General features: G+C 39.4%; 1 protein-coding gene across 6 annotated transcripts in view; it reads left to right on the top strand.

The window, feature by feature from the left end:
* The window catches only part of EPB41L4B (erythrocyte membrane protein band 4.1 like 4B), a 166,502-nt gene that overhangs the window by 123,273 nt on the left and 17,569 nt on the right, over window positions 1–25,660 (top strand). For all 6 annotated transcript variants that reach the window (XM_033053792.1, XM_033053784.1, XM_033053777.1 and 3 more), the window contains 3 exons: window positions 9,922–10,026; window positions 12,841–12,979; window positions 13,420–13,497. In XM_033053792.1, coding sequence (XP_032909683.1) covers window positions 9,922–10,026; window positions 12,841–12,979; window positions 13,420–13,497 — 322 coding nt within the window. The remainder of the gene's footprint in view (window positions 1–9,921; window positions 10,027–12,840; window positions 12,980–13,419; window positions 13,498–25,660) is intronic.

The following is a 25,660-nucleotide window of genomic DNA, read 5'->3' as shown; positions in this document are numbered from 1 at the left end:
CCCTGCTGACCCTGCTGCTTTGCTGATAACCTGTAACAGGTCTGGACAGTGGCTGCAGGGGAGTTGGATGCCTGCCTCAGCTGGATCCATGCGGGCTGCATGTGACAGAGCTCTCAGCTGAACAAAGTCAAATGAGAGCAGCTAACAGGAGGGGAATTTCTCCAGCAGGTTAAATAGGAGAGCTACGAGTTTCCTTGCTAAGACACAGGAATCCTCCGAAGAAGAGTCAGACCTTTCTTTGTTACAGCTCTGTTGTAACAGATCTGAAAGCACACACAAAAAGTGTTATTTATGTATTTGCTTTTTTTTTTTAATACAGTCTGTGTTGAATCTCTGATCAAGAAGAGATACAGTTAGTTTGCAGTTACCACTTCCCATGGTGAAGCATGCTTTGTTAAGGCATGTAGTAAAAATATGTTTGTGTCAACACTGGGTTAGTTTGGAATTGCATTCAATTTGCAAGAATTTTTAACAGTACTTCTTTTGGAATGAAAACCCAAGTGTACAAGGGAAGAAATGAGTGTCAGTTCTTTTAAAAACCAACAAGAGGAATTCATCTTACAGTAGAGCTAGGAGAGCCTTTCTAACAGATCAGTTTCTTCTTTAATATTGTAAAAGAATCTTTCATGGTTGAAAATGATCCAGAAAGGATTATGAGGAAGCAGCAGAGGTATTTTCCCATCTGTTAGAGAATTCCTTACACTCAGGTATCTGTCTCTGTGTCCAGATGGAAGTGTTGAGGGAGAAGTGTTGTGGGAGAATTTGCTGTATAGATAGCTAATTTAATTCAGGTTTGAGATTACCGAGTGTTCTTAAGTATAGTTTTCCTAAGGCTCTCACTCCCTGCCACCACCGACTAGTGGTTTTTTGTATTTGATTCTTTTAACCTTGAGAGATCAGGGTTCCAGCTGTCTGCCAGAAACAATGAAGGAAGTAAAGAGTTATGCAAAACAGAAAAATTAAAAATGTAGTCAGAAGCTTTGCTGTCATCTCTGGTCACTTTTCTCTTGATTAGGGTGTATCCCACCTTCTGATTTGGGACGTGGAGTTTTCTCTCTTGCAACATATCAAGGGAATGTGAATCACAAAGTCTCCTTTTGACCTTTTTATAAACCTCACCCTTTTCTTAGTAAAGGGGTGGATGCTAGAAAGATAAACTCGTGAACTTTCTTCGCAGAAATTTATTGCCTAATTGCCAGCCTACTTAATTTATTGAATATAAGTAATAATGGCTAACCACAGAACCCCATCAAGAGAATTTGGTTTTTTATTCAAAGCTTTGCCAGACAGAAGCACCACCTGTAAAATTTCCTCAGTGCCTATGCATGAATTTCTCCTGAAAACTCTAAAGCATGTTTCCTTTCAGGCTCTGACCACCTGGAGAAGCCTATAGCATGGATACTGTGTGCGTTGCATGCAGGTTCACACATACAGATTTGCACTGTATTTAAGATAAAGGTCTGGAATTTTTAAAAATTTTGTTTGCTTCTTCAAACATGTCTGAATGCAAGCCCAGGTATAATTCTGCTGTACTGGCTTAAAGAATTCCACAATTAAGAATTAGTCCAGATGTTAGGAATTCCTACTACTTAGGACAAAGCAAAATATTGGCTATCTTTGGGCATAGCCTGTTTGCCAAACTAAATTTTACTCTTGGGATAAGTCCAACAGTAGAAATGTTGGTAAAAATGCCCAAAGTTAAATGAGTTGGGTAAGCAACTGAAGTAAAATTTGTAAGACAGGAATTACCTAGCAACAGAATTTGCTGATATGTTCATGTGCTGCTCAGAAAGCTTAGATATGATATGTTTTTTGTCTGCTACATGGTAGCCTTCATTTTATGAGGGCTCAAGGCAGGACTCTCACCAACACTAGATCAAGTCAGCCATGGCTTTGTCTATCTGAATTTTGAAAACTCCAAATACAGGATGGAGATTAGACAGCCTCTTCCTCAAAATAGTGATCAAAAGTGCAAACATAAGTTCAGTTTTCAGTCAGGAACCCTCTTCAGCTGAAGCCCTCAAGTTGGCTGGTCAGTTATTACTGTTCTTGTTGCTGTTGCCACTTGCTGTCATGCACCATGTGGTACATTTATGCACTGCAATATTTATTTCCCTTAAAATATGCTTTTGGGTTACTGCCAGCTTTGGCAGGCTTTATATCCCACATGGTTCAGGATTTGTCTGTGGATTTCTTTCTGTTTAGACCAACTGCTGCATCACCCTTTGTTGATCCTTGTTATCCAAATTATCTCATCTTTCATAGGATTGCAAATAGCAATATTCTTCTTATGTGGGAGTAGGTATAAGCACCAGCTGGTGCTTTGTGCATTCATTTATTCTAATTTTCTTTGTAAATCTTCCCATCCAAAACCAAATTACGCCATTACACTGAGACTAATTACATTAGGAGCTGCTCAACACGTAACATAAAATTAAATGTTATCTCATAGAGCTTGATGATGCTGCACACCAGAAAAGAAGGGTGGAAAGCATTAAATTATATCAAATATTGCGAGGTGCAGATGAATAAGGAGAAGTAATCTCAGGCACGTTCTGAATGCCCACTGCAGAGTAAGCTTTGCTCATACAGATTGTGATTAACCTGCTGTGGCTTATGCCTCTGAGGTGCACTGGGGTTTGAGTCTGGCTGCCTTTCAATCTATGGGAAAATGTCTGACACCTTTTGTGACAGAAGTGATACTTCTAAAATATAACTTCCATGTATCATCAAGGAAGGAGTGTCTCTCAAAGTAATGTCTGCACTCTTGTGCTTTTCCCTCTCCGTTCTCACCTGCACAAACTATATTAACATTTAAATTGTCTTTTTTTTGCTCTCTGAGATAAGGTCCTGCTGACCTACCTGCTGCAGTCTAAACCTGAGCCGTGTTTTTCAGAGAATTCTGGCTCTCTGCAGGTGCCCTCAAAATATGGCTGTATAAGTGAAGTGCAAAGTGTAGTGATGTTTGCCGAATCTGTACACAATTTGGTCTGGAACTAGCACCTCAGGATCTGCTTTTATGCATATACTTCCACTGAATGTCAGGGTAGCTTTCATGCTACCTGATATGTAGCTGGATGATTATGAGCAACTTGTTTCCTCAAGTCGAAGGCTTCAGTTCCCTAGAAAACTAGATATATCCAAAAGAACTTTCAGGAAGTTCAGAACTGAAGCTGGTCAAGAATTATGTGCTTAGTCTTACCTGGAATGAACTTCAGTCAAATCAAGCAGGCTGGTTTTTCTTAAACTCAGAATGGAGTTAACTCTGTGAGACAGAGTCTGAAATATTACAGTAATTTCACGAATACAAGCCACACTGTTTTGACCAAAATTTTGCTTCCATACCGGAAATGTGGCTAATATTCAGGTGCGGCCAATATGTGAATAATTTTCCGACATTTTCAACCCTGGGACTGCAAAACAAGTCAGTGCAAACTGCAAAGTCGAGCTCCTGCCAGTAAAACCCTGCATTTACGCGGTTGTTACAAATTGTTACTCTGTTGCGCGGTGGGTGGAGCTGCTCCGTGCAGGCAGCACAGGGGGTGGGGAAGGTGGGGCAGCTCTCTCCTGCTGGCCCTGAGGCCCAGAGGAGTCAGGGGCTCTCTCCTGCTTGGCCCCGCGACTCGGGGGGCTCCCGTCCCCACATGCCGCTGCCGCAGGAGCAGGCAGGCTCCATCCCCGCCTCCCATCGCCACCGCGGGTGCCGGCGGGCTCTGTGCACCCCCTGCCGCCGAGCGGCAGCGCCGGGCCGGGGTGACCGAGCCCAGCGGTGGTGGCGGCCGGCCCCGAGCATCCCCGCCAAGCGGCGGCGCCGAGCTGGGCCACCCAGCCCTGTCGGCAGCCCCGAGCCCTCATGGCGCGAGCCGAGCCAGTAAACCCCGCCCTGCCGCGATTCTGTTACTAATTGGCAACTTTGTTGCACGCGGGTCCTCTCTGCGAATGACAGAGCGGCTTATATTCGGGTGCGGCTTATGTATGGACAAAAAACAAAATGTTTGCCAACACCCGGCGATGCGGCTTATACTCAGTGTGGCTTGTATTCGTGAATTTGCTGTACATTTAAATATCTCTTTCTAAATATATTCTGAAATATTCTAAGTAAACTAAAATCATTATCTGTGTTGTCTTCTTCTGAACAAATTCGAATTGCTTTTAAAAAGCTCCTTTTTTCATCCAGCCTTTATCTTAAAAATGATAATAAAGAGTCATTCTCCAACTGAAAAAAATCAACTAACATTTCCAAAAATAAAGCAAATATCTAAATACACATCACCCTGGCCTCAGTCCATGGACAGGTTAATGGATCCAGTGCTCTAGCTTTTTGCAGGAGCCTCACACAGTAATTTCTGCATCAAAGTCATAACTTCAAGCTGAACTCTTGAACAGCCTTTGCATGCCAGTCTGCATTAAAAGATTGCAGATAGCACATCTAGGTATGTTCTTTGACTTCATTCTGAGTCTTAAAAGACCTTTTTGACCTGCTGCCTGAAGCCAAATGCTGATAAACTGTTTGTAATTTTATTCTTAACCTCCAAACTACAGAGAAAGGAGCAGTACTCAGCCCTTTCAGAGGAGGTTAAGCTGATGAAATACCCCACTCAAGGTGCATTTCTTTGGCGGTGTCCCGTGTCCTCCAGAGTGTGCCTAGGCTCTTTGGAAAGCACAGACTTCATCATGGCGGTCCTGGATGCTTGAGGAGGGGTTGGATTTGTAGCTCAGTTTGACCTTAGATACCAGGTGTTGACCTCCCACATTACCCTGAGCTGTGAGAGAAGAGCAGTTCCTGTATCATCATTATCTATCTCTTGGACCACAGCAGCACTGCACTTTTGTCTAGGCTGCACATACATTTTCATTGTAAGGGCAATGGAGGGAGGGAACTTTTTGCTTTATGAGAAACAGAACTCAATTTGTGAGTAAGAAAAGTGCATAAGCTGTAGCAAGGATCTTTGTTATACATTTGCATTCTATAGGGAAAGGAGTATGGCAGGTAAAAAGAAGGAAAAACTCTCTTCGGAAAATTTGGTACAGGCAATAGGTTTGAAATGTTCAAACAATGTTTTGAAGAGCTAACCTGTCTTCTGAGAAAAGCTACCTTATCAAAGTGCAAAAGAACATATTGCTTCTTAACTTCAGATGACCTTTGGAAAAGAAATGTGTGAAACCCTTAGAGCACAGGCTTAGGAAAGATTTGAGTGTTTGTGTTTGCTTAGCTTGTTAGGCTATGTCTTTGATATACAAGAGAATGCATCTATCAAATATTTTTCCTTTTCCTTCCTTTCTTTCTTGCTTATCTTTCCTATGTTTTCACTATCATGTTCCCACTCAAAGGGAATTCTGAAGCCAAAATCAGCCTCTAGGGCTTTTTTTTCCCTTTTCCATGAGTCAGCACCTGAAAGCAGGTCAACTTTTATGCAGCTGGCTGTATCTTTGTAAATCATGGAGCTTTTATTCTCTATCTCTTGGCATCAGTTTGGGAAGACACAGGGAGTGGGATTGTTCCAGATGACAAAACAGACACAAACAGAAGCAAAGACGATAAAATCTGTTAAAGACAAATGCAGGAAGTGTGTTCCCCCAGCAGACTTTGGTGGTTTTAAAATCCTGAACTGGATCCTCCAAGGTAAGAGAGGTTAATTAATGCCATTCACTTTGGCATTAATTGACTGGTGGACAGTCATTTGATCCCACATGGCCCAGTTGCTGTGTCTCAAACAAGTATGGAGGTCTGCCCAGAGCCACCTAAGCAGGGGACAAGGAAGCCTGGGCACACAGAAGGATGATGCAGGAGCAGTGCAGCCTCAGCCCTGCCCTGCAAACTGAGCCAAGGTGGGGTGGGACACTCTGAGTCCCTCAGCATTCCACCCCCAAAAAGGTTCAACCTAAACCAGCGTACATCTGTGGTCACTTGAAATGTTGCACAGGGTAATTTTTTTTTTTTTTTTGTGAGCAGTTTTGGTTTCAGTCACCTTCTTGGCTGCTGTTCTGAGAACAAAACAGATTCCTTGGGTTTGGGGTGGAGGGAAATCTCTCTCTGGGTCGTGTTTGTGTTGCTGTGCAGGCTTGTGAAACAGGCTGAAGCTAGTTCAGGAGAGTGTGCTGGCTGTGGCTCAGGAGTGTGCTGGGGCTCTCAGTGCACAGGCAGTTTCTGATGACCTGCCACTGCATGCTGACATTCGTGGTTGTTATTGTCATTCTCACCAGGAAGTGACAGATTTTTATGTGAGGTGCCAGGTCATTAAGTAGCTCTGTCTTGGTTCAGTACCTTCATTTGTATGCAGTAGTGGTTGGGTACTGTTACAGGAAAAGGTTTCTTATGAATTAATGACATTGAAAAAGGGCCTTCTAAAGGAACTGTAATACACTGTACATTTTCTTTTTCGTTTTAATTCCGAGTCCCACTGATCCTTTAATACTTTTGGTTTTCCTCAAGCAATATACTTTGTGCAGAATTACAGTAGTTTATATAGCTGTGTAATTTATATAGGACTGCAGACTTGAAATGGTGATATCTGCACATAATCACTCTATTTAAATAATTGAAATAATTACAGGGCTTCTCTTCAAAAATAATATCTTTCCATGTAAGAGTTCTGGCTATAGAAATCAAAGGATAATAACAGAAGTTATTCTGCTACTTTCTCTGGAATATCAATGAGATTTTTTAAAAGAGTTTCTGTGATATTAAAGGCCTGCCATTTTTAAAACACAGATCGAGTGCTGGGTTGATCAAGCTGAGCACTTCTTGCATTTAGTTGCCTTTCAGAGCAGCAGCAGTTTGAGCAGGTTCAGACTGAGGAAGAGTATTTGGAGATGAAACAGGAGCTGTTGCAGAATTTTTAGTCTGGTGTGGAAAGAGGTAACCTAGCAAGGTTTTAATGAGAGCAAAAATCCAGCTTTGTAGGACTAGTCTAACATTTCATTTTGTGCTAATGGCCTCTCTGGGTGGAGGTATTGCCACGGCTCCTTCTCATTCAGGGGGCACTTCAATTTACATCCTAGCTAACCTGCAGCTTCTCAAAATGTGCAATAAGTGGTGCATGTGTCTCCCCCAGAGGCCTGATAAATATCAGGGGAAAGGTAGTTGGTGCCACCAGCCTCTAAAAAAAATTATGGCAAAATTTTATCATCATGGGAAAGAAGGTTTTGATTTTTAAATGGTATTGATTTTGCAACATAAGTGAGTGGAATACTTTACTGGTATGATACAAAACATAAGTTTATCTGAGCAATTACAGTGACTGAAAAAGGAGTAGATGTGTCTAATGTTTATTTGACTTATTTTTCCTACTTGAAAATCTTCATCATTTAAAGGAAAATAATAAGTTTTTCATAAGTTTTTATTGGATTATAGAGTAGGTGCTTTTTGTATCTCAAACATTTTATTAACAGTTGAGTGAAATTTTTCACTTTAAACATTTTTTCCAGCGTTAATTCAGACTTAGAATTTTAAAATTTTTCAGATATATAAGTGAGTTTTATAGCTTGTTTTGAAATCATTGTGAACTGCTTTAGTTACAAAATTGCACATCTTTTCAAACAAAAACTTGATTGTGACAACTGAAATAACTCCTTCAAAGGCCCCACCTCTTCCTCTTTTTTTTTTTTTCTTTAAATTACAAACCATGGTATTCCAAAACAGATACACAGGCTTTGTAAAATGAAACACAACAAAAGAGCTGAAACGATCACTCAAAATCTTCCTTTGCGTGAAATCATCTGACTTACTTACATCACAGGTTATAATGCTGTCCTGAGAAATTTGAAGCACCAATGAACTGGAAACAGATCTATTACCAGCTTTCCTGTTTCTATGCTTTGCTGTTTCTTGAGCCTCTTCATAGCATTAGTGCATTGCTTGCTGTCATTTTGAGGAAATGTTATTCAATTTATGTAGTTCATACCACTAATTTTGGTTTCCACTCTCACTGATTTGATGAAAAGGTTTAAAAATTGTAAGGTACCCTCTTACAAAATTATTGGAAAATTGTGAGGAGCACTCATACAGAGCAAGAATGTCAGTTAATATATTTGAGCTGAAAATAATGACATAATAATTACATTTATTTACACTCCTTCAGAATTTGACTATCCATTCTTTAATGTGTTTTTACATATTTATCCAGCTTATGTCAGACTTCAATTGGAAATCACTTTGGGTAAATTTAACAAGTAATTTTTTTCAGTAGCCAAAATCTACCTCTGCTTCAGCAAAAGACAAGCTAGTGTTGTCTTCCAATCTGAAGTCTGACTTGATCAAAACAATCTTTGGAGGTTCCATAATGATGTTGGTTCATAGATTTTCAGGTCAGATATGTTGAATTCAAGACTAAAACAGATGACTTGGGATTTTTTTTTTTTAATCTTCCCCTTATTTGCCAGCCTAATAGCCTTACAAACTCAGTAAAAGGTCTTCAGATCTGGCTGGCTTGTTCTGCATAATTATAATCGAGAAATCTGTGATATAAATGACTGACACTGAAATTTGAACTGGGGAAAGGTAATATATATGATATAGATATCTTGCTGCTATCTATACTAACTTCTTGAAATTAATGGGAACAAATAGTAGGTAAATAATTGACAAAAATTGTAAAAATTGTTTCATGAGAAGTGGAACTAGTAGTCAGGTTTATGATTTATTTATGCCCTTTGTACTTTAATACTTTCCATTGCTCCATCTTATGCTCTGTGACCTCTCCAAAGACTTAAAAACATTTAGGAAAACTGAATATATAACCTGAAGGCTGTGCTATCTCAGTAGGTTCTGTTGTAGCTCGACATCAGTTCAGGGTTATCAAAGAGAGTTGGTGAAGCTTAAAACACACAAGGGCATCAGAGGGATCTGCAGTTGTGAAGATTAAATATGCACATTTATTAAGGCTTTAGAAGGCTAATACAATGCACACAGGCTCGGAGAACTTTTGCCATTTGTGGAATATACCTCAGTACGTGAGCAGTCCCATCAGGAATCAGTAGGGCTGCTCAAGTTACTAATTTAGAATCTGACTTCAGATTAGATGGCAGAATACCATTTCACAAATTGTTAATCAGGACGATCAAATTATTTTGTTAATGTTTGACATACTTATTATGGTTGTAATACACATACAGTGTATTTAACCATAACCTGCTGCTTCAAATAAAGGCAGTATTTAAGATATTTCATGTGTCTTCATGCCCCTCAAACTCATGGTTGAAATGGTTTCCTCCCAAGGTCGTGAGGATCTTTTGTTTAGTATTAGAGATTTTTTTAAATTGAAGTATGAGTTAATTCTACTAATAAATGGTTAAGGACCTCCTCATTGCCTTATCTGTCCTTTGCTGGAACTCTGCAGATGTATTTTGCATTAATGAGCATCTGAAACATGTCTGAGTTTTGCTTTTTTCTAGCAAGTTGGAAAAAATTTGATCATTTTTCTTGGATCAAATCCATTAGTTCATTTCCCTTGAGCTGCTCTTCCAACAGGGGAAGGATAATGTTTAATTTCAAGTAAAAACTATTTTAAACAGCACAGGTTTCACAATTCATAAAATGGTTTTTGGTAAACATATATTTTGTAAAAATATTTCTGACATGACTGAACTGCTGGTCTGTTATTAAACTGAGATATTTTGGAAACAGTGATATTTCCATGTGGTCTTTCACATAGGCCCTGTGTTTGTAACCAGTGGCTGTCTATAAATGGTGTGCCCAGCTCAGGAGGGTGAGCTCACACATCCTTTTCTGTGCACACACACACACACACACACACACACACACAGAGGCCTGTGAACTATAAATGGAACAAAAGAACAAACTTCAATGGGCGCTTGCCACTTTGCAAGATAAATGAGTGTTGATGAGTTAGAACTTTGTTGATATGCCTGAAGTAGTTTAAGTAGAGCCTGCATGACATATGTTTTTCTTGCTATTTTTAGGAGTCCAGCTCCAGTGAGACCTGAAACAGCACCAACAACTGTCCCTGCAGAAAAGCAGGAGGTGAAAGCTCCTCGTGTGAGGAAGTTAACGAGGCAGTACAGTTTGTGAGTAACTTAGCACTATCCTTGTGGTTTTGCCTACTACAGCTGAAAATGAAAGGGGATGCTAATTAATGCTCTAACTATGCCTTCTGAAAGGCATGAGTGCAATTACATGATAATGATCTTATACCGATACCATTCCTTTCATCACTGAGAATCTTCATGCTTTTAATACAAAATGAATTTGCCTTTCCTACGCAGTGGCTAACCCTTTGAATTGCAGGCCATCCACCTTTCCCCAAGCTTATGGGCTAGGAATTAAAAACCTCTTTACCACATGAAATGTCAAAGACCTGGTGTGAGCTGGAACAAGCTGCTCTGTCGGCTTCATTACAACCCCATTTGCAAAATGAGGAAAACAGTCTTTAGTTGTTGGGGCATCAAGCTGTGCTGTGAGCCATTCCCTCTCAGAGAGCACACCCTCTCTGTGGTTTGTCACACGAAGAAATTGCTGAGCCTGCAACAGCTACAGCCAGCAAAACTAATTCTCTTAGTTCTGGAAAGAGGGATCTGTGCCTACAGGCTTTGGCATCCCATTTACATGTAATTCATTCCATTTGAAAGTCTCTAGGGATGTGAGGTGCTGAGCAGAGGTGAAAGTCAGTGTTGATTTGTCCTCCCATGAAAAGACAGACAAGGCCACCAGAAATTAAGGGGAAAAAGATTTAATGTCAGCATTAACTTTTTAATACGAGAATACCAATGCCATAATAAATAAAATATATGTATGCTTTCTGTGTGGAATGGCAACTGTTAGTCCATCCAGGATTTCAACATTCTAATGTCAGTAAAAATGCATCAACATGAGGAAAACTTTTCTGTCTTTTCAAAAGGATTCTAATAAATAGCAACACCTTATTATTTTTTTGTTTCACTGTTAAGAACATTGTCTTTTTAACAACCTGCATTAACAAAATTGAAAAATTATTTGAGACAGGAAACAGAAGAACTAGTCAAATTGAAGCTAGGACAAAAATGAGCTATTAGCCAAATTGGTATTTGTCCAAGAGGCCAAGACTGGCATGTGGAAACACACAATCACTTTTTGATTGATGAGGTTTTGAGGAACGGTTTTGAACAAGTAGATTTTCAGTTGTCCAGCATTAGATGTGAGGAACAGCAGATGAACACATCTAACCACAGGTGTCACCTATGCTGTGGCCATGCGCAGCACCAGATTCCCTAGTTAAAAATATGGGCCACAGCATTTTTTCTTTTTGTAAATTCAAATTCTGTTAAATTTAAATTATCTTGTATCTGGAATGCAAATATGGGAAATGTGAAGAAACAGAGAAGGATTATCATGGAAGTAAGACAGTGAAGGCCAATTCTCAGTTATACAGCTAGTGTGCTGATAGCTTGATGGTTGATAAATCAACCCTAACTCTTATTTTTCCACTTCCTTGTATACACAAGAGTAGCTTTACGCAGCAAGGATGATGATGGATTCCTGCTGAGAGTGGGGAGCAAGGATTCTGAAAATGTCGGCTACATGATCCTGAAAGAGAGATTAACTAGGTCAACAGCCCAGCTCTGGGCTTGTTATATTAAAAATGTCTATTCAACAGGTCCAAAAGATTTCACATTTTCTTTCCAATATAAAACCTGTGTATTGTGCATGCTGTGATGCTGGATTCTATCCCTACCCAGCAGAAATAAAAAATGAAGTTTGAAAAAGATAATATTAATCACCAAAATTTTATGTCATAATTAAAAAATGTTGCTAGGCAACCCAGCATAAGGTTGTGTAACCTGTATGGCATGTAGTTTTGAAGTTTTTTGTGTTGCCCAGGCATGCTGCCTTCAAGTGGCACTAAATCAAGTGTAGCTCTGTTCTGGAAGTATCTGTCAAGCTGGCATGGCAGGCTTCTGTGCACTGTGAGTACCTAATTGGTAGTTAAAATTAGTGCTGTTTTATGAGCAGAAGTAATTTTTCTCATTATTTTTCGCTATGCATTTAACTGTCAATCTGCAGCTCCTTTTCACACATCATTCCCAATAATAAGGCTTCCATTGGCCAAACTATGACTCTGTTTACCTCCATCCAATTGCAATTATCAATTGGAAACATCCTGACTCGGGGTTGACTGATCCCAGTGAAATGTAGTCAGTGGGGTTCTGAAAAAGTAAATGGAGGTATAACATTCTTTACAGGCTTTCATTTAGTAGTGACAGTAGGTGAGAGGGAAAGAGCTCAGCTTGATGGCCCAAAGCCCAGGGGAAGCGTGCAACCTCATCTTAAATAAAGTGTTTTCTCTGTAAATGGAATAAATGGGACAGGAAAAAGATACTCTCACAAGAATGTGTTTTAAGAGATCCTTTTTGGAGTCAATCAAATTCCTTTAAAAACAGTTTGAAAATAGCAGCACAGACTAGCTCCATAATGGGTGTCAAATCTACTGTTGTCTGAAACCAATGAAGCAGTCAGATCCATGGATAGATGTCACCCTATCTGTTCTTATCAATGCTGCCAGCCTCCACAGAAAAGAATAAACATTAAAGTGCTGTAATATCTAGTCAGTTCATTTATGCATATGTACATAATCCATAGCAATGCTACTTGCATCTAATAATCCTAAGATTTCCATTTGCAGATGAAAAGTACACAGCCAACCCATTCTTAAGGAATCTTTAAAGCTTAAAAAAAAATTCTAATTTAGTTGAAAAGGTGCGTTTCAGAGGGAAGAGTAAATGGAGCTTCACTTCAAAGCACTACAACAGACATACAGGTTACCAGGGCCTCCTCTGACACAAGTGCAGTCAAAAGTCCAGTGGCATTTTCTAAGGAGAAAATCTGTCTGTTTTTGTCAATGGCAGTGATGAAGATGACCTTCCTCCAGCACTGGCAGCAGCAGCAGCAGCATCAACACCTGTGTCTTCAGCATCTCCCGGGTCACAGAAAACGTGTACGCCACAAACGTCGGAAGGACAGACACAGGTGTCACCCGGTGGCAAGGTAACACACAGAGAAATGAACTCAGGTCACTTGGGACAGGGTTCAGCAAGGCTTGGAGGGAGCTGTGAGTAAAAGGTTTTTCCTAGATGGAGTAATTTCACATTTAAGAGTAGTTTTTAATGCAGAGTTGTAGTGATATGTATAACTTGTGGCATAAGGAAGTATTTAGAGCCTGCTCCAAGACCCAGCTAAAATCCATAGCAGATTTTCATCAGCTTTAGTGGGCAGTGGATCAGCATTTCTCACTTGCACTAAAAGGTGCATAATTATGACCTCTATCTTTCCTGAGTAGCTGTACCTGAAAAACATGGTGTGAAATTTTAAATCCATTTCACAATCTGTGCTTTAAGGAATTAAAAAACCCCAACAAAAATAACCAACAAAATTACAGAAATTAAATGGTTCTTTATTCCAATGCTGGGTTTCTTTTTTGCCTTTAGAGTTCCACAGATGCTGGGAGTACATTTGCTTTGGAGCCAGGTGACCTCCTGATGGATTTCACAGAGGCCACACCAATGGTAAATAGTTTTAGTTTGTAACCAGGAAAATCTAGACGTTTTCAGTCATTTGCCTGCAGCTAAAATGAATGGGATGCTACGCAGTATGTTAGAGATTGCATGGGAATAAAGTAAGTTTCTTTGATATTCAGTGATCCTGAGCCTCCATCAAATTGAGCTCAGAATTTCTGAAAATCAGTCCACATCAACAAGGGTTATGGCTGATCTTCTGAATGCATTTATTGTTGGATAACTACTTATTTCTCTCTCCTATTTTGCACATTGCTGCACTGGTTTCACAAGCTTCTTTGTCCCTTTAACACAGATTCCTAGTGTGATCATAACTTTGCTTTTGGGAGTTGTCTGAACAGTCACTTCTTTTTGCCACAATTTTGTTCAGAGCTTACCTAATAGCCAATCCCAAGATGTGTACCTGCACTTTCATGTTTCATTAGCAGAGTTCTCTTCCTCATTTAGACAAAATTACCTAAAATATGTTGATTATGAACTTATTTTTTTGTAACTAAGTGATTTATATTTTTGCTTAAAAGCCAGGGAGAGATGCTGGTCCCACTGTAATCAAAATGCCTCTTGACTTCAGTGATCGCAACTCTTTCATCTCAGATTCTCAGCAGATTTCTTGCTGAATCATAATAGGATCCTTAACTTCCTCCAAGTCATCCTGCATTGCAAATAACTCTAATGCCAGATAGCTCCTCTGCTGTCCAAAGGCATTTTGCTTTTTTCTAGAAGCCACAGTTGAAACGTATAAAAAAGCATGACAAGGACAGCACTACGTTTGGGGCATAAATGCTTTTGTATTAAGGTAATTCTGTCCTGGGCATTGCTTTCACTACATGGTTAGGTCCTAGTTTAAAGTATTGGAAAGGTGCTTTTGCTTCAGTACTTGAGACAGTATTGTAGTTGTCTGTAAATACCTGCTGGTGTCCTGTTGCCACTGGATGAGAGCTGTGGGGCTGCACAAGACACAGGCAGACTGAAACCAAAACTACCAAAAAGGGAGGTTGTAGCAAGGTAGGTATCGGTCTCTTCCCAAGTCAGAAATGGCAGGACAAGGAGAAACAGCCTCAAATTACTTTTAAAATTGCATATTAGTAACAGTTTGTTCACTGAAAGGTTTATAAAGCATTGGCACAGGCTGCCCTGGGAAGTGGTTGAGTAGACAGCCCTGGAGGTATTTAAAAGACTTGTGGATGTTGCACTGAGGGACGTGGTTTGGTGGGGGGCTTGGCAGTGTTGGGTTGTGGTTGGACTTGATGATCTGAAGGGCCTTTTCCAACACAAGTGATTCCGTGATTCTGTCTAGGTTAGATTGTCCTTTTCTATATTAGTAGTACATTTGTGGCTAAATTGTTATCTGTTGGAGTTTACAAATAGATTTCTTATTCTAAAAACATATGATGTCTTACTGTATTAATCAGAATTTTTTTAAAAATGAGTCATGGAGACTTCAGCAACTGACCTGCTCTGGATAACATAGGTTTGGTTTTATTTTTTCCATTTAACAGAAGTCAGCATTATACACTTTTTCCTTTTCCAGCTGAAGATACAGGCTGTTTACCCTAAATATTTTACCAAATCATGCTTTCCCCTTCCCTACCCCATCACCCACTGACATAATTTATCACTTTGTATGTTCATGAACTAACCTTCCATTGACTTTCTTGGTTTTAATATTTTGGAGAGCAGGTACTGCCCAGCATCAATCAACCCTTTTTGTTTTGTTTAACATCTATAAAGGTCAGCTTGTTCTCCACAGAGCAGGTATTGTTTACAGACCTTTCTCTGCAGTTTCACTGACTACAGGCTGCTCTCACTTGAGGTTTGAATGAAAAGTTTACTCTTCAGGGAGAGAGGCTCCAAGCAAAGGCAAGCTAAGGGCAAATGTATAGTTTTGAGACAGTCTGATCATTTAATAGTTCTGTTGTGCTAGAATGTGCTGTCTGTTATTTGAGGGTCAAGGTAATGTATAGCTTAGTGTGGTGTTAGTGTCAAGTCTATAGTCATGTGCTGGTTTTGCATGCTGTGACCTGGCCCTTGGGAATTTTTTTGTTAATTCCACCCATTTGTTTCACATTCAGTGACAGGTACACTATCTGAAGGGGTCATTCATGTTGTCTTATTTGGGGTTTTTGCCTGAGGCAATACAGATGGAAGTTCAGGTTCCTGTGTAGTCAAGGTTTTCCTGCAGAGGGTCATTTCAAACAGCAGTCTTGTCTTTGTTGTCTGGACTATAAAGAAAAAAGTCACCTAATCCAAAATTAGGTTTTATAATTTGTTTTGGTCATGATATATGCTGCCAAACTTCCCCAGTTCACTGGAGAGCTGTTAATTTGAAGAAGCTTTAGATGTCCTCCCTTCTTTTCTCCAACATAACTGGTAGAGAGTGATTAACTGACTGAGCTGCATGGTCTTTGTTGTTCAGTGTCTAGCCATTGGTGCTTTGTGATGACCTTGGGGTTTATCCATGTTTTGCTGCTGTTGCCAGCAAAACAGAGGAAGATACCAAATACAGTGAAATACATACTGAGAATTACACTGAATTATACTGAGCAGTGGAGCTCAGAAAACCAAATTCACTTATAAAAATGTAAGGATTACTGAATGGAGTGAATTAATAGAAACCATCAAGGCATCTCATGCAGGGATGAGAGCAATCAAATTTGTCTACTCGGTCAGCCTGGAGGAGGTACTGTGATATACACAAGAACCAGCTGAGCTCTAATGGTCACTTAGTCATCAATACTTACACTGCCAGTAACAGCAGGGCAATTATGAGGCAGACTGATTTCAGGAAATCGTTTTGCAGGAAAAATAATGTACGTTTACTAAGGCAGATTGCCTAGAGGGAAAGGTATCCTTTTGTGCTCTGTGGTCCTAAAACCCTGTGGTTTATGCACATTTCTATTAATTTTTCAATTAGATCCTACAATTAATTGACTAAATTGAATTGAATATTACTTGTTGTCCTTCAAATAATTATAACATGAGGAGAAGAAAATCTTTATCTTTTTTTACCACTCTATTGTGACTTTTAGCACCATATCCTTTTATTTGTATGTAAACAAGGTTCAATCCCTCCTGCTTTTGTGTTTGCAAATGGATTTTTAAAAAATGCAACATCATATATGAAGAATTATATTATCACATTAAGAGCATCCTTAATGAGGTTGAGAATAAGTTTTGTCAGTTTAGTAGGTACTTTCTCCTCCTGCATTCCCTCCTTGTGATTCTAGCTTTTCTGGAAGTCAAAGCCTCAGCTTTAAGCTGTTCTCTTGTGGCTTATAATAGGTGTGATTTCTGACATGTGTATGAATGCAGAGTTTTTCTTGTTTAGTTACAGAAATCTCAGTCTTAAGACCCTGAATGAATGTAACAGCTGCTGCACTGCACTGACAATGCCTTCTCAGCCAAGAGAGAAAGACAGTGTGCACCAACTTCAGTTTGACCTAATGGGGTAGGACAAAAGAAAGAGTTTTACACACAACATGGAGCTATTCCTAAACTTAGACTAAGGTCTGTAATGCAAGGTGGATGGGCTAGGACAAAGTCATTATCACATCTAACGAGGTATCAGAGAGCAGTAATTTACAGCTGGCTGTGTACTTTCAAATTATATGTTATCTCATGCTGTATCAAGTGAATAATTTTCTAGAGCTTCACCTGCCATCTATTGGTGGAAAACAGAAACTAAAAAATTATTTGCCTATTTAAAGCTTGAGATATAACATTTAAAAGGTATAAATTACCAGTATGATAGTTTAAAAACAAAAATTAAATGTTTTCAGTGCAATACAACATATTTTTATTTAGGATGAGTGGGAAACAAGTATGTCTATTTTAGTGACAGCATTACTAGGATATGCAAGCCTATTCATTCAAAGTGATCTCAGTCTGAAAGTGTAAAGAATTTGATGCATTAGCATCTACTGTGTTGGAAATAAAGTGATGGTAACCAGATCAAAAGGGAGCTCAGGGGGAAACTGGGGGAAGTTTTTGTATCCTAGTGGAGGTGATATAACATGCCTTCAAACTCTCAGTAGATAGTGGATAGTGAGCAAGAGGTAGTGAACAGAGCAAAATAAGTAATGTATCTTTTCATTCCACTCCCCTTTAATATTTTTATATGAATAAAGAAGAGTTAATTTAATTTTTAGTTGCCAAATTTTTATTACAGTTTTGCAAGGTTGCAATAAGCCAGAGTAGGAAAAATAAAACAGAGTAGGAAGTCAGTTCAGTACTTCTTGCCTTCATTTTGAATAACTTTTCACTTTCTGTGCAAAGCAGTTTTTCAGTGGAAGACAGGCAAGCATATCAAACGCTAATACTTCCATATCCAGGCCTTTTGAATTCTAAACAAGAGTGACTACAATGTAATTCAAGACTGATATTTGATAAGAACATTAGCATGTATCTACTATCTAACTGGCTGAAAGTATAGATCAAGTATCTCTGCATGCCTCGAGATCTTTAAAACAGCTCAGTCAGAGAAAAATTTATAAATGCTTCACTTATGGTGAACTAAATACTGAAGGAAAAATAGGACTCTTGAAGACTGGGGGATATATTTCAGAATTAGAAGCTTTCTACTTTTACATCTTCATCATAAAAACAACAAGAAGTTTCTTTTACTAAGCCAAATTGGATGTAATAACTCTGCAATGGATTCAAAGGGGAATATTAAAAATGCTGTTTCCCATGCTGGCTTCTCAATTGATAATATTTGCACACTCAAACTTACATGGCCAATTATGAGCAAAAGAATTTGCAAACAGTAAGAGTTTATCTGTTACACATGGAAATAAGAAGTAAAAGCAGCAAGCAGGATGTCAAATGATTTTTATTTCCAGTTTTAAGTTCATGCCATTTATCTCCATATTAAACTAAGAAAAAGCAAGAAACAGCATTTGCTAAAGCAAACAACTTCTATACAAAAAACTTACAGCAAATAGGCAATAAATCTAGTTCCATGTGAACTCAAGGAATACTCCAAATTTACTCATACTGCAGAGGACCATTCTTATCTGCTGCAAGAAAGGGGCATCAGCTGGATGAGAACACATTGCAAAGAAGTGCATGGTAAGGCTCAGCCTAACTGAGCACAACACATTAGACTGGGGCTTTGCTCAGGGGCCCATGCAGGGTAAGGCTCCTGGGAGCACACAGCTTGAATCAAGCAAATGCAGGTTACCTGAGCATCATTTAGGTTATATAAGGCATGTCAGTAACTCGGGATGGCACTTAGAATATTTTAGAAGAATCATAGTCTTTGGGCAACCAGATAAATGGGTGAATACATAAAGCATTATAAATAGGACTTGTGACTAATATGTAGCTCTGCAAAGTACGGGGCTTTATTGGTGGATGCCAGTTTCATAAGCAGTCTGTTGAATTAGTAACAGGCAGGATAGCTGAGTGTCAGGCTCAGAGACAGCCCCTTGAATCTTAGTTTAAAATTCACTAAAATGTCTAAAACTCTTTGTTGCAAGAATTCTAAAGGATGAACAGTAAGCTTCTACATTTGCTTTTTATTTTTCCTCTGTTTTAGGTGATTTAAATTCATTGGCTCAGTATATTTTTCCCCTTTATCTGTATGCTGAGCAGAACAACTTGGTGTGCTCTGTAGATATATCTGGCAGGTGATTCAACACTTCTCTATTTCTTTAACTAATTGAAAGTAAATTCTCCAAGAAATAGAAAGATCGACAAAGTTAAATCCATTGCTGACTTTGCACCTGTGGACCCTGTGATAAATTGGATATGATGTGTATATGAACAAGAAAGTTTTCCAAAAATAGGGAAAGGTGTTAAACAGAAAAAAAGTTCAAGCGTGTATCATCTAATTCAGTGCTTTTAAATAATTAGTAGTCCAATGGCTAACATTTTATAAAGCTTGAGACGAAGGTAAGGTGCAATGTCAGAAGAGAGTTTGGATCAAGAGGGCAGAGGCTTTTCCCTGGAGAGGTGATAAATTCTGCCATGTACTATTATTTTTGTCACCTTTTATTTTTGTGCTTTTTAGGATACTGTCCTAATGCTCTGGCATTCCATGCACCTGCTTCATTTTTGTAGAAGTTATAAAATGTGCAAATGCCCGTCAGTAAATCTGGTTCCTGCCAGATCATGCAAGCAGAGCTGGTCCTGGCACTTAAGACTTTGGCTGAACTCCACAGCAGGCCTGAGCAGATGGGATCTCATTTGAGAAGGTATTTACACCAGACGACTGGAGGATCCTGCACAACCTGTGTGCCTGCAAGAGATAGAATCAGAAAAATGCTCTGTAGCTAATGACTGTGAGGTTGTTGCACAGTGATGGGATGTTTGCCTGTACGATGGGTGGTTCAGTGGCCATTTCCAGACTTGCCTATGGAGCTGGAGGGCTGAGGTTGTGGTGTCACAGCTGCACATGTAGCTCCTTCTGTACGTGGGTGCTGGATGGTTTAATCTGTCCCAGCTTCCTTAGTGGGGCCAAACACTAACCCTACAAATAAAATTACTGAGCTTTAGGTCAAATCATCTATGAAACCCTGTGGTTTCACAGATGGCTCTCCTGAGGACTGTAGGAGTGATAAAGTGCTTTTGCAAGCAGTGTGGTCTCTGGAGTAGTATTCCAAAAGGAAGTACAGTGGTTGTTGAAATTACTTTAAAATTATATCAGTTTGTGGGAGGGGGTATAGGATGTGCTTGACTGCAGTAATACTGACTTGAGGCCAACTGACAGGCAAGGTCCCAGGGAGTCTGCTCCCTGATGATGGAGAGCATCTGCCAACACCACAGACAGGGCAGTGCAAGACTGTCTGTGTCTGTGTGCTTCCCCTTTTGTGCAATTAGGGCGCTAATAATTTTTAGTCCAGAGCTTTTCTCAGTACCTCTGAAGTGATATACATTGCCACCACTTCAGCAGAGTTTAGGAAGGTCAGAAAACTTGATGGTCATGAACATTATCAAAGTGAAAAAAGAAAAAGAAAAAGAAAAAAGACTACCTGAAATTCCTTTCTCCTGCCTCCTCAGAAAAAAAAATAAATAAATATCATTCCATGGCAGTAGTAGCTTTCTCTTTTGCTTGAAATCAACATCAAGTAAGTGAAAGGAATCAAGTAAATGCAAGCAAACAGATTTTAAACCAGCTGGCATCTACCTCCTACAGCAAGCAGAGAAGGCCAATCTTTAGCAGAGCTTTTATAATCTGTGTATTGTTGTAAATCAGGTTTGATAAGTTAAATAATTCTTTTGCTCAGTGTCTTTTTTATTTAAGATTATTTCTTTACTTTTCAAGTGAATATGTTCCACGTTCTGAGCAGCAGTAAGCAGGTGTAACATCTGCCTAAGAGGAATAAAAATGAACTATACATAGACAGGGCTTTTCAGACAGAGCATAAAGCATCATCTTTTTGTATTGGCTGAGTCTCCTCTTCCACTCTACAATAATTGATGTGACATAAAAATGCTCAGCTTCTGTGCAAAGATTGAAACTAGATATATATATTTTACATTTGCTCTCAATGAGACAAGTGCATTGATGAAGCTATTATGTAACAAATACTTTTGATAAAGGCATATTGATCACCTTTATTTTGGCCTGAGAAATACATCATTCCTTTTGTCTCAGCAGCTGCGAAGTTCCTAATTTCTCTTCCTCACTGTGACTAGTGACAATTGCATTTAGACTTCAGTGAGTAACTATTGTGTGTTTGTTTTCATTCCAGCTATCTAATAAATTGATATATGTGTAATTCTAATTCACATTTTTCCAGTGTGATAACAAGTGTGATACTAACAACTTGGCTGTTCTGTGGAATTTCAATTGAATGTCTCCAAGCTTCAGCAGAAAATGGGAACATCTGCTTTCTGAACTGCTTTTTGACTGGCTGGGTGATTCAACTTGTAAAACCAGCAAAAAGATCAAGTAAACTTTCTGTTTATTTGCACACAATTGAATAATCAGAACTGATAGGAAATATTTTTTTTTCTTCTTTAATGAAAGTAAAATCTGGTTGGCTACATTTTCCTTTCAAAAGCCTGTACTTTGGAAAATATCCTGGACTGAATGTCAGAGAGTAGTAGGAAGGATAGATAGAAAGATCAAGCCAATTTGAAATTAAATAGTGGTTCATTTCCAAGTAATGTTGGGTTATTAATTTCAATGAACTCATGTTTCCAACCAAAATGTCATTTCTGAATTATGCACTAAAAACTGCACTGACAAAGTGTGATTGAAACCTTTTAAAATTTATTTTTCAAGTAGAGAGAAAATGGAATCAGCACCATTTCTTTTGTAACACATTCAGTTTGAATAAATAGGCATTTTCTGATGAGAATTCCAAAGCAGTAGCAATTCTTTTTGATGAACCACAAGTGTTACCTAAGCGACCAGAGATTTTCTCTTCTGGCCTTTTCTGATTTTTGCTATTACTCACAACAGTGGGTAAATTCTCTACTGAAGCATAATATATATTTAATTTTACGTAGTCTCTTCTACTAGCAAGCAAAACCAAAACAGAAATACAGTCATTGACTTGTGAGATTTACATCCAGACAGATCTTTTGCTATGACTTTATACAGAGCCTAGTACAAGTCTCATAACTCAGACAAATGGCAATAGTAGAATAACCAGTAAGTCAAACTGATAAAATTGAAGTTTGCATAAACCTCAGCACATCTGTGGCAAATCCACAGTTCTGTGCCTTGTCCCAGACATTGTATATCATAGAAGAAAATTGTAATGTAATTATGGGAGAAAGAGAACAGGAGTTCCATAATTCTAGCTTATTAGCTATCATGCTAACTGGATTGAAAACCAATGAACTCAGTAGGAAGGATTCCCTTCTGTTCAGTATCCCTTACATGACCCTTTGGGGGAAAAAAAAAAAAAAAGGCTGAAGTGTATTCTATAGAGGTAGATATTCTATACAACCATTTTAAGCCTGATTAATAGAAAGCAGTTCTTGCATACTTCTCAGAATTATTCCTTGGAACTTGTCCACAAAACCATCCCTGTGAAAGAGCTATGGATTTATTGCTTGCTTTATGGTATGGCATTCTTCTCATTTTCAGCAAACCAAGACCAAATGCCCCTACTCTCTAGGAGATACAGCCAGTGAAGTCAGGAAGGTGAATCTCTACAAAACTCAAGTTAATATCATTTATTGGTCTTTTGTCAAAATGTTGACTAGAATCTTGCAAGTGCTCCAGTGCTGTGGAATGTCACCTGGCCTCTTCTGGTGGAGTGCCAGATCTTGCCAGGATGGATTGTGATGAAGGAGCTGTCCCTGCCATCTGGCACAGACACCCAGGCATGTGCACATGCTCTGCTGAGAGCCCTGTTGGCAGTGCTGGGGATGGGAAGTCCTGTGCCAAGCACAGTGGGTTTCCAACCACCTGAATCTGTGCACGATTTGGTGCTCATTTCCTGCTGCATCCAAGTTGAGCAGACTGTCAATATTTATAACCATGAAGCTCAAGTGCTCACATACAGAGTGAATCCATGTGTTTGCATCAGTGGCTGAGCTGCCCATATTTCAGACAATGCTTGCTCTCTTCAAAAGTGTCTGTGGTTAGGAGAGTCCATGTTTCTCTGTGCCTCTAAAGCAGTTTTGGTCTTCAGATTTCTCCTGTCATGCTGCTACTGGTTTGAAAAAAAGGTTGAAAAAATTGTGTTTTCTCTTTTCTTCCTCACCAAAAGCAGGGGTGGTGAGGCAGTGTGGTTAAAGGCTTTGCTTTGCATCTGTGGCCTCAAGTTGGGCATATTCCTGCACCAGGAACAGTTAGTTCCCAAGCTCACAGAGAGCACACTCAAAAAGCACCAGGCATGGGATTGCAAAAGGAACCCCCAAACCAAAAACCTAAATCCAACAACAAATCAGAACAACATCCTGCTCTCACTCTTTTGAAAGAAAAGAATGTATCCTTGGTCTTAGCCTGAAGCTATCCCAGGGCTCTTGGGAAGGAATTTAAAAGTAAACGCTGTAAGCACCCTCATTGTTCCCCAGTTATGAAGTTGCCTGGGCCAGGTTTTGCTCCTCTTATATTTCAGAAGATTTTCAATGCTTTCTGAATAGAAAGAGTTAACTATAATCTTCACAGGGACCACAACATCAGCAGAAGTTGCCAGACAATAGTGTTTTGGCTTCCTCCATCACCACATGGTGATGGGAAGGAGTCTTTGGGGCAGTGGTGTTGGAAACATGCCTCACAGAAAACCTCCAGCCCCAGTCCGGCTTGCCTGTGAGCTCCTGTTAGGATGGGCAGGAAGTCGGTGACTGGGGACCAAGATCTGCCTGTGACATTTTATTCAGAGTGTGTTTCTTCCCTTGAAGAGGTGGCACAAGCAGACCTCCGGGGAGAGGACTGTCATTGTTTGGCCTCTCTCTCGTTTCTGTTTTACTTTCCCTGCTCCCTGCAGCATTATAATATTCTTCAGTTGCCTTCACAGAGATGTCTTTAATAAGGAATCCTCTGTATCTTTTGCTAAATAAACAAAACATGGGGAAGCAGAGCTCTGCTCAAATGACAGAACAGCCTTCTGACATTGAAACTGCTGTCATTCCTGGCCCAAGTAGAAAAGTTCTGTACTTGTGCTCTTGGTCCAAAGGAGATATTTCTTTTGTAATTAAGGATGGGCAAGAGTGAGTTATGTGCTAATAGCCCCAATTGATTTGGATAATCCCTTGGCTGGGACTAATATCTTTAGCTGTGGGATATTCCTGAGTGCAATATCTCAGACTGGGAGATGGGCTTTTAGGGAAACATCCTACAGACCCAGAGGCATCTGATGTGTTTCATGGCACTGAATTGGCAAAATACTACAATGCAGGTATTTAAATCTGTATAACCCTAATGAGCTCTTGTGTTTGAGCACAACTAGATTTTACTTGCAGTCAAGACAAAATATTTGTGTTTATTTAATGCATGAGGCTGGCAATATAAATGATTCATAGTCAAGGATGTGGCATTCTGAATAAATTGGATTTTAGTTATAACATTTATCACAAAAGATTTACTAAATATGGGATTGAATTTGTTCATGCATGAGTCTTAAACCAAGCAACACATTGCTCCTTGTACACTTACAGCTTGTACTCCAGCTGGTCTTGTTGAAAGGATCAAATAGTTTTGTATCTACTTGCATTTAAAGAAGCAATGCTCTGCTTTCCATGTTGGAAAAGGTGACATATTATGATGAGAAATTATTATTGTCTTATAGAAGCTTAAATCAGAGTAGACTTTTAGAGTAGTGAGATAGCTGCAGCACAGCACAGCAGTCAGCACTCTTATGTGTACTTGAGATAATAATTTGTAAGAGGTCACCAAAATTTGTAGGCACGTGCATAGATTAGGGCTGCAGTAGTCCCTGGGACTGGTCACATGCTGAGGTTGAAAATACACTCAAATGTCCTTCTGTATAGATATATAAATAGTGCACCAGTTTGTAATTTTAACACTCTTTCTGCAGCTCCACTGACTTTAATCTACCTGTGCTATTCTTTTCCTTTATAATAATGAACTGTATAGACTCCTGGGGATTTTGTCAGAGCTCAATAGCCCAGAAAAATGGGACAGAAAATTAGTGCAAAGTATTTCTTACTATCCTGACATTCAAGGAGACTGTGATGGGTTGAGTTTCTGGACGTTTAAGGACTTTCAGCCAGCTTTTGCTCTTACACAAGTGGAGATTGATTACAGTAAAGAGAGAAACTGTTTGTGTTGGACTATGGTCAAGCAGTACACTGTTTGTGCCAATCCATCACAACTTTTCATGTGATCCAGAGGGTTCTGAAAAAGGGCAGGTGTGTTACACGGTTATTAAGCAGCCTTTGTGGGAATGTTCCTGGGTTCAAAGTCTCTGAGTTAATAAGTCTTGGTGAACTGATAGTTATTGGGTGATGAGCCATCAGTGTCTACACTTAGAAATAACCAGGTGTGGTGAGGGCGTGAGTACCAGTTCCATCTGGTACAAAATACAGTCTGCCTGCTGGCAGTGAAATGGGGAAGTATATGGCTTACCTGGGGCACTCTCAACCGGCAGGAACCACAACACTCATTTCCTCCTCTTCATGTTATCCATCTTTAGTGACTTTCTTCTGTGAAAACAGCCTCCATCTGCAGAGATCCCATTTGATTTTGTTGGCTGTGCACGTGGTGTAGGCACCTGCCACTGGATCA

This window comes from Catharus ustulatus, chromosome 1, assembly GCF_009819885.2.
Source record: "Catharus ustulatus isolate bCatUst1 chromosome 1, bCatUst1.pri.v2, whole genome shotgun sequence".
Taxonomy (NCBI): Eukaryota; Metazoa; Chordata; class Aves; order Passeriformes; family Turdidae; genus Catharus; species Catharus ustulatus.
Note: the sequence above shows the minus strand (reverse complement) of the source record. Positions and strands in the feature narration are given on the sequence as shown.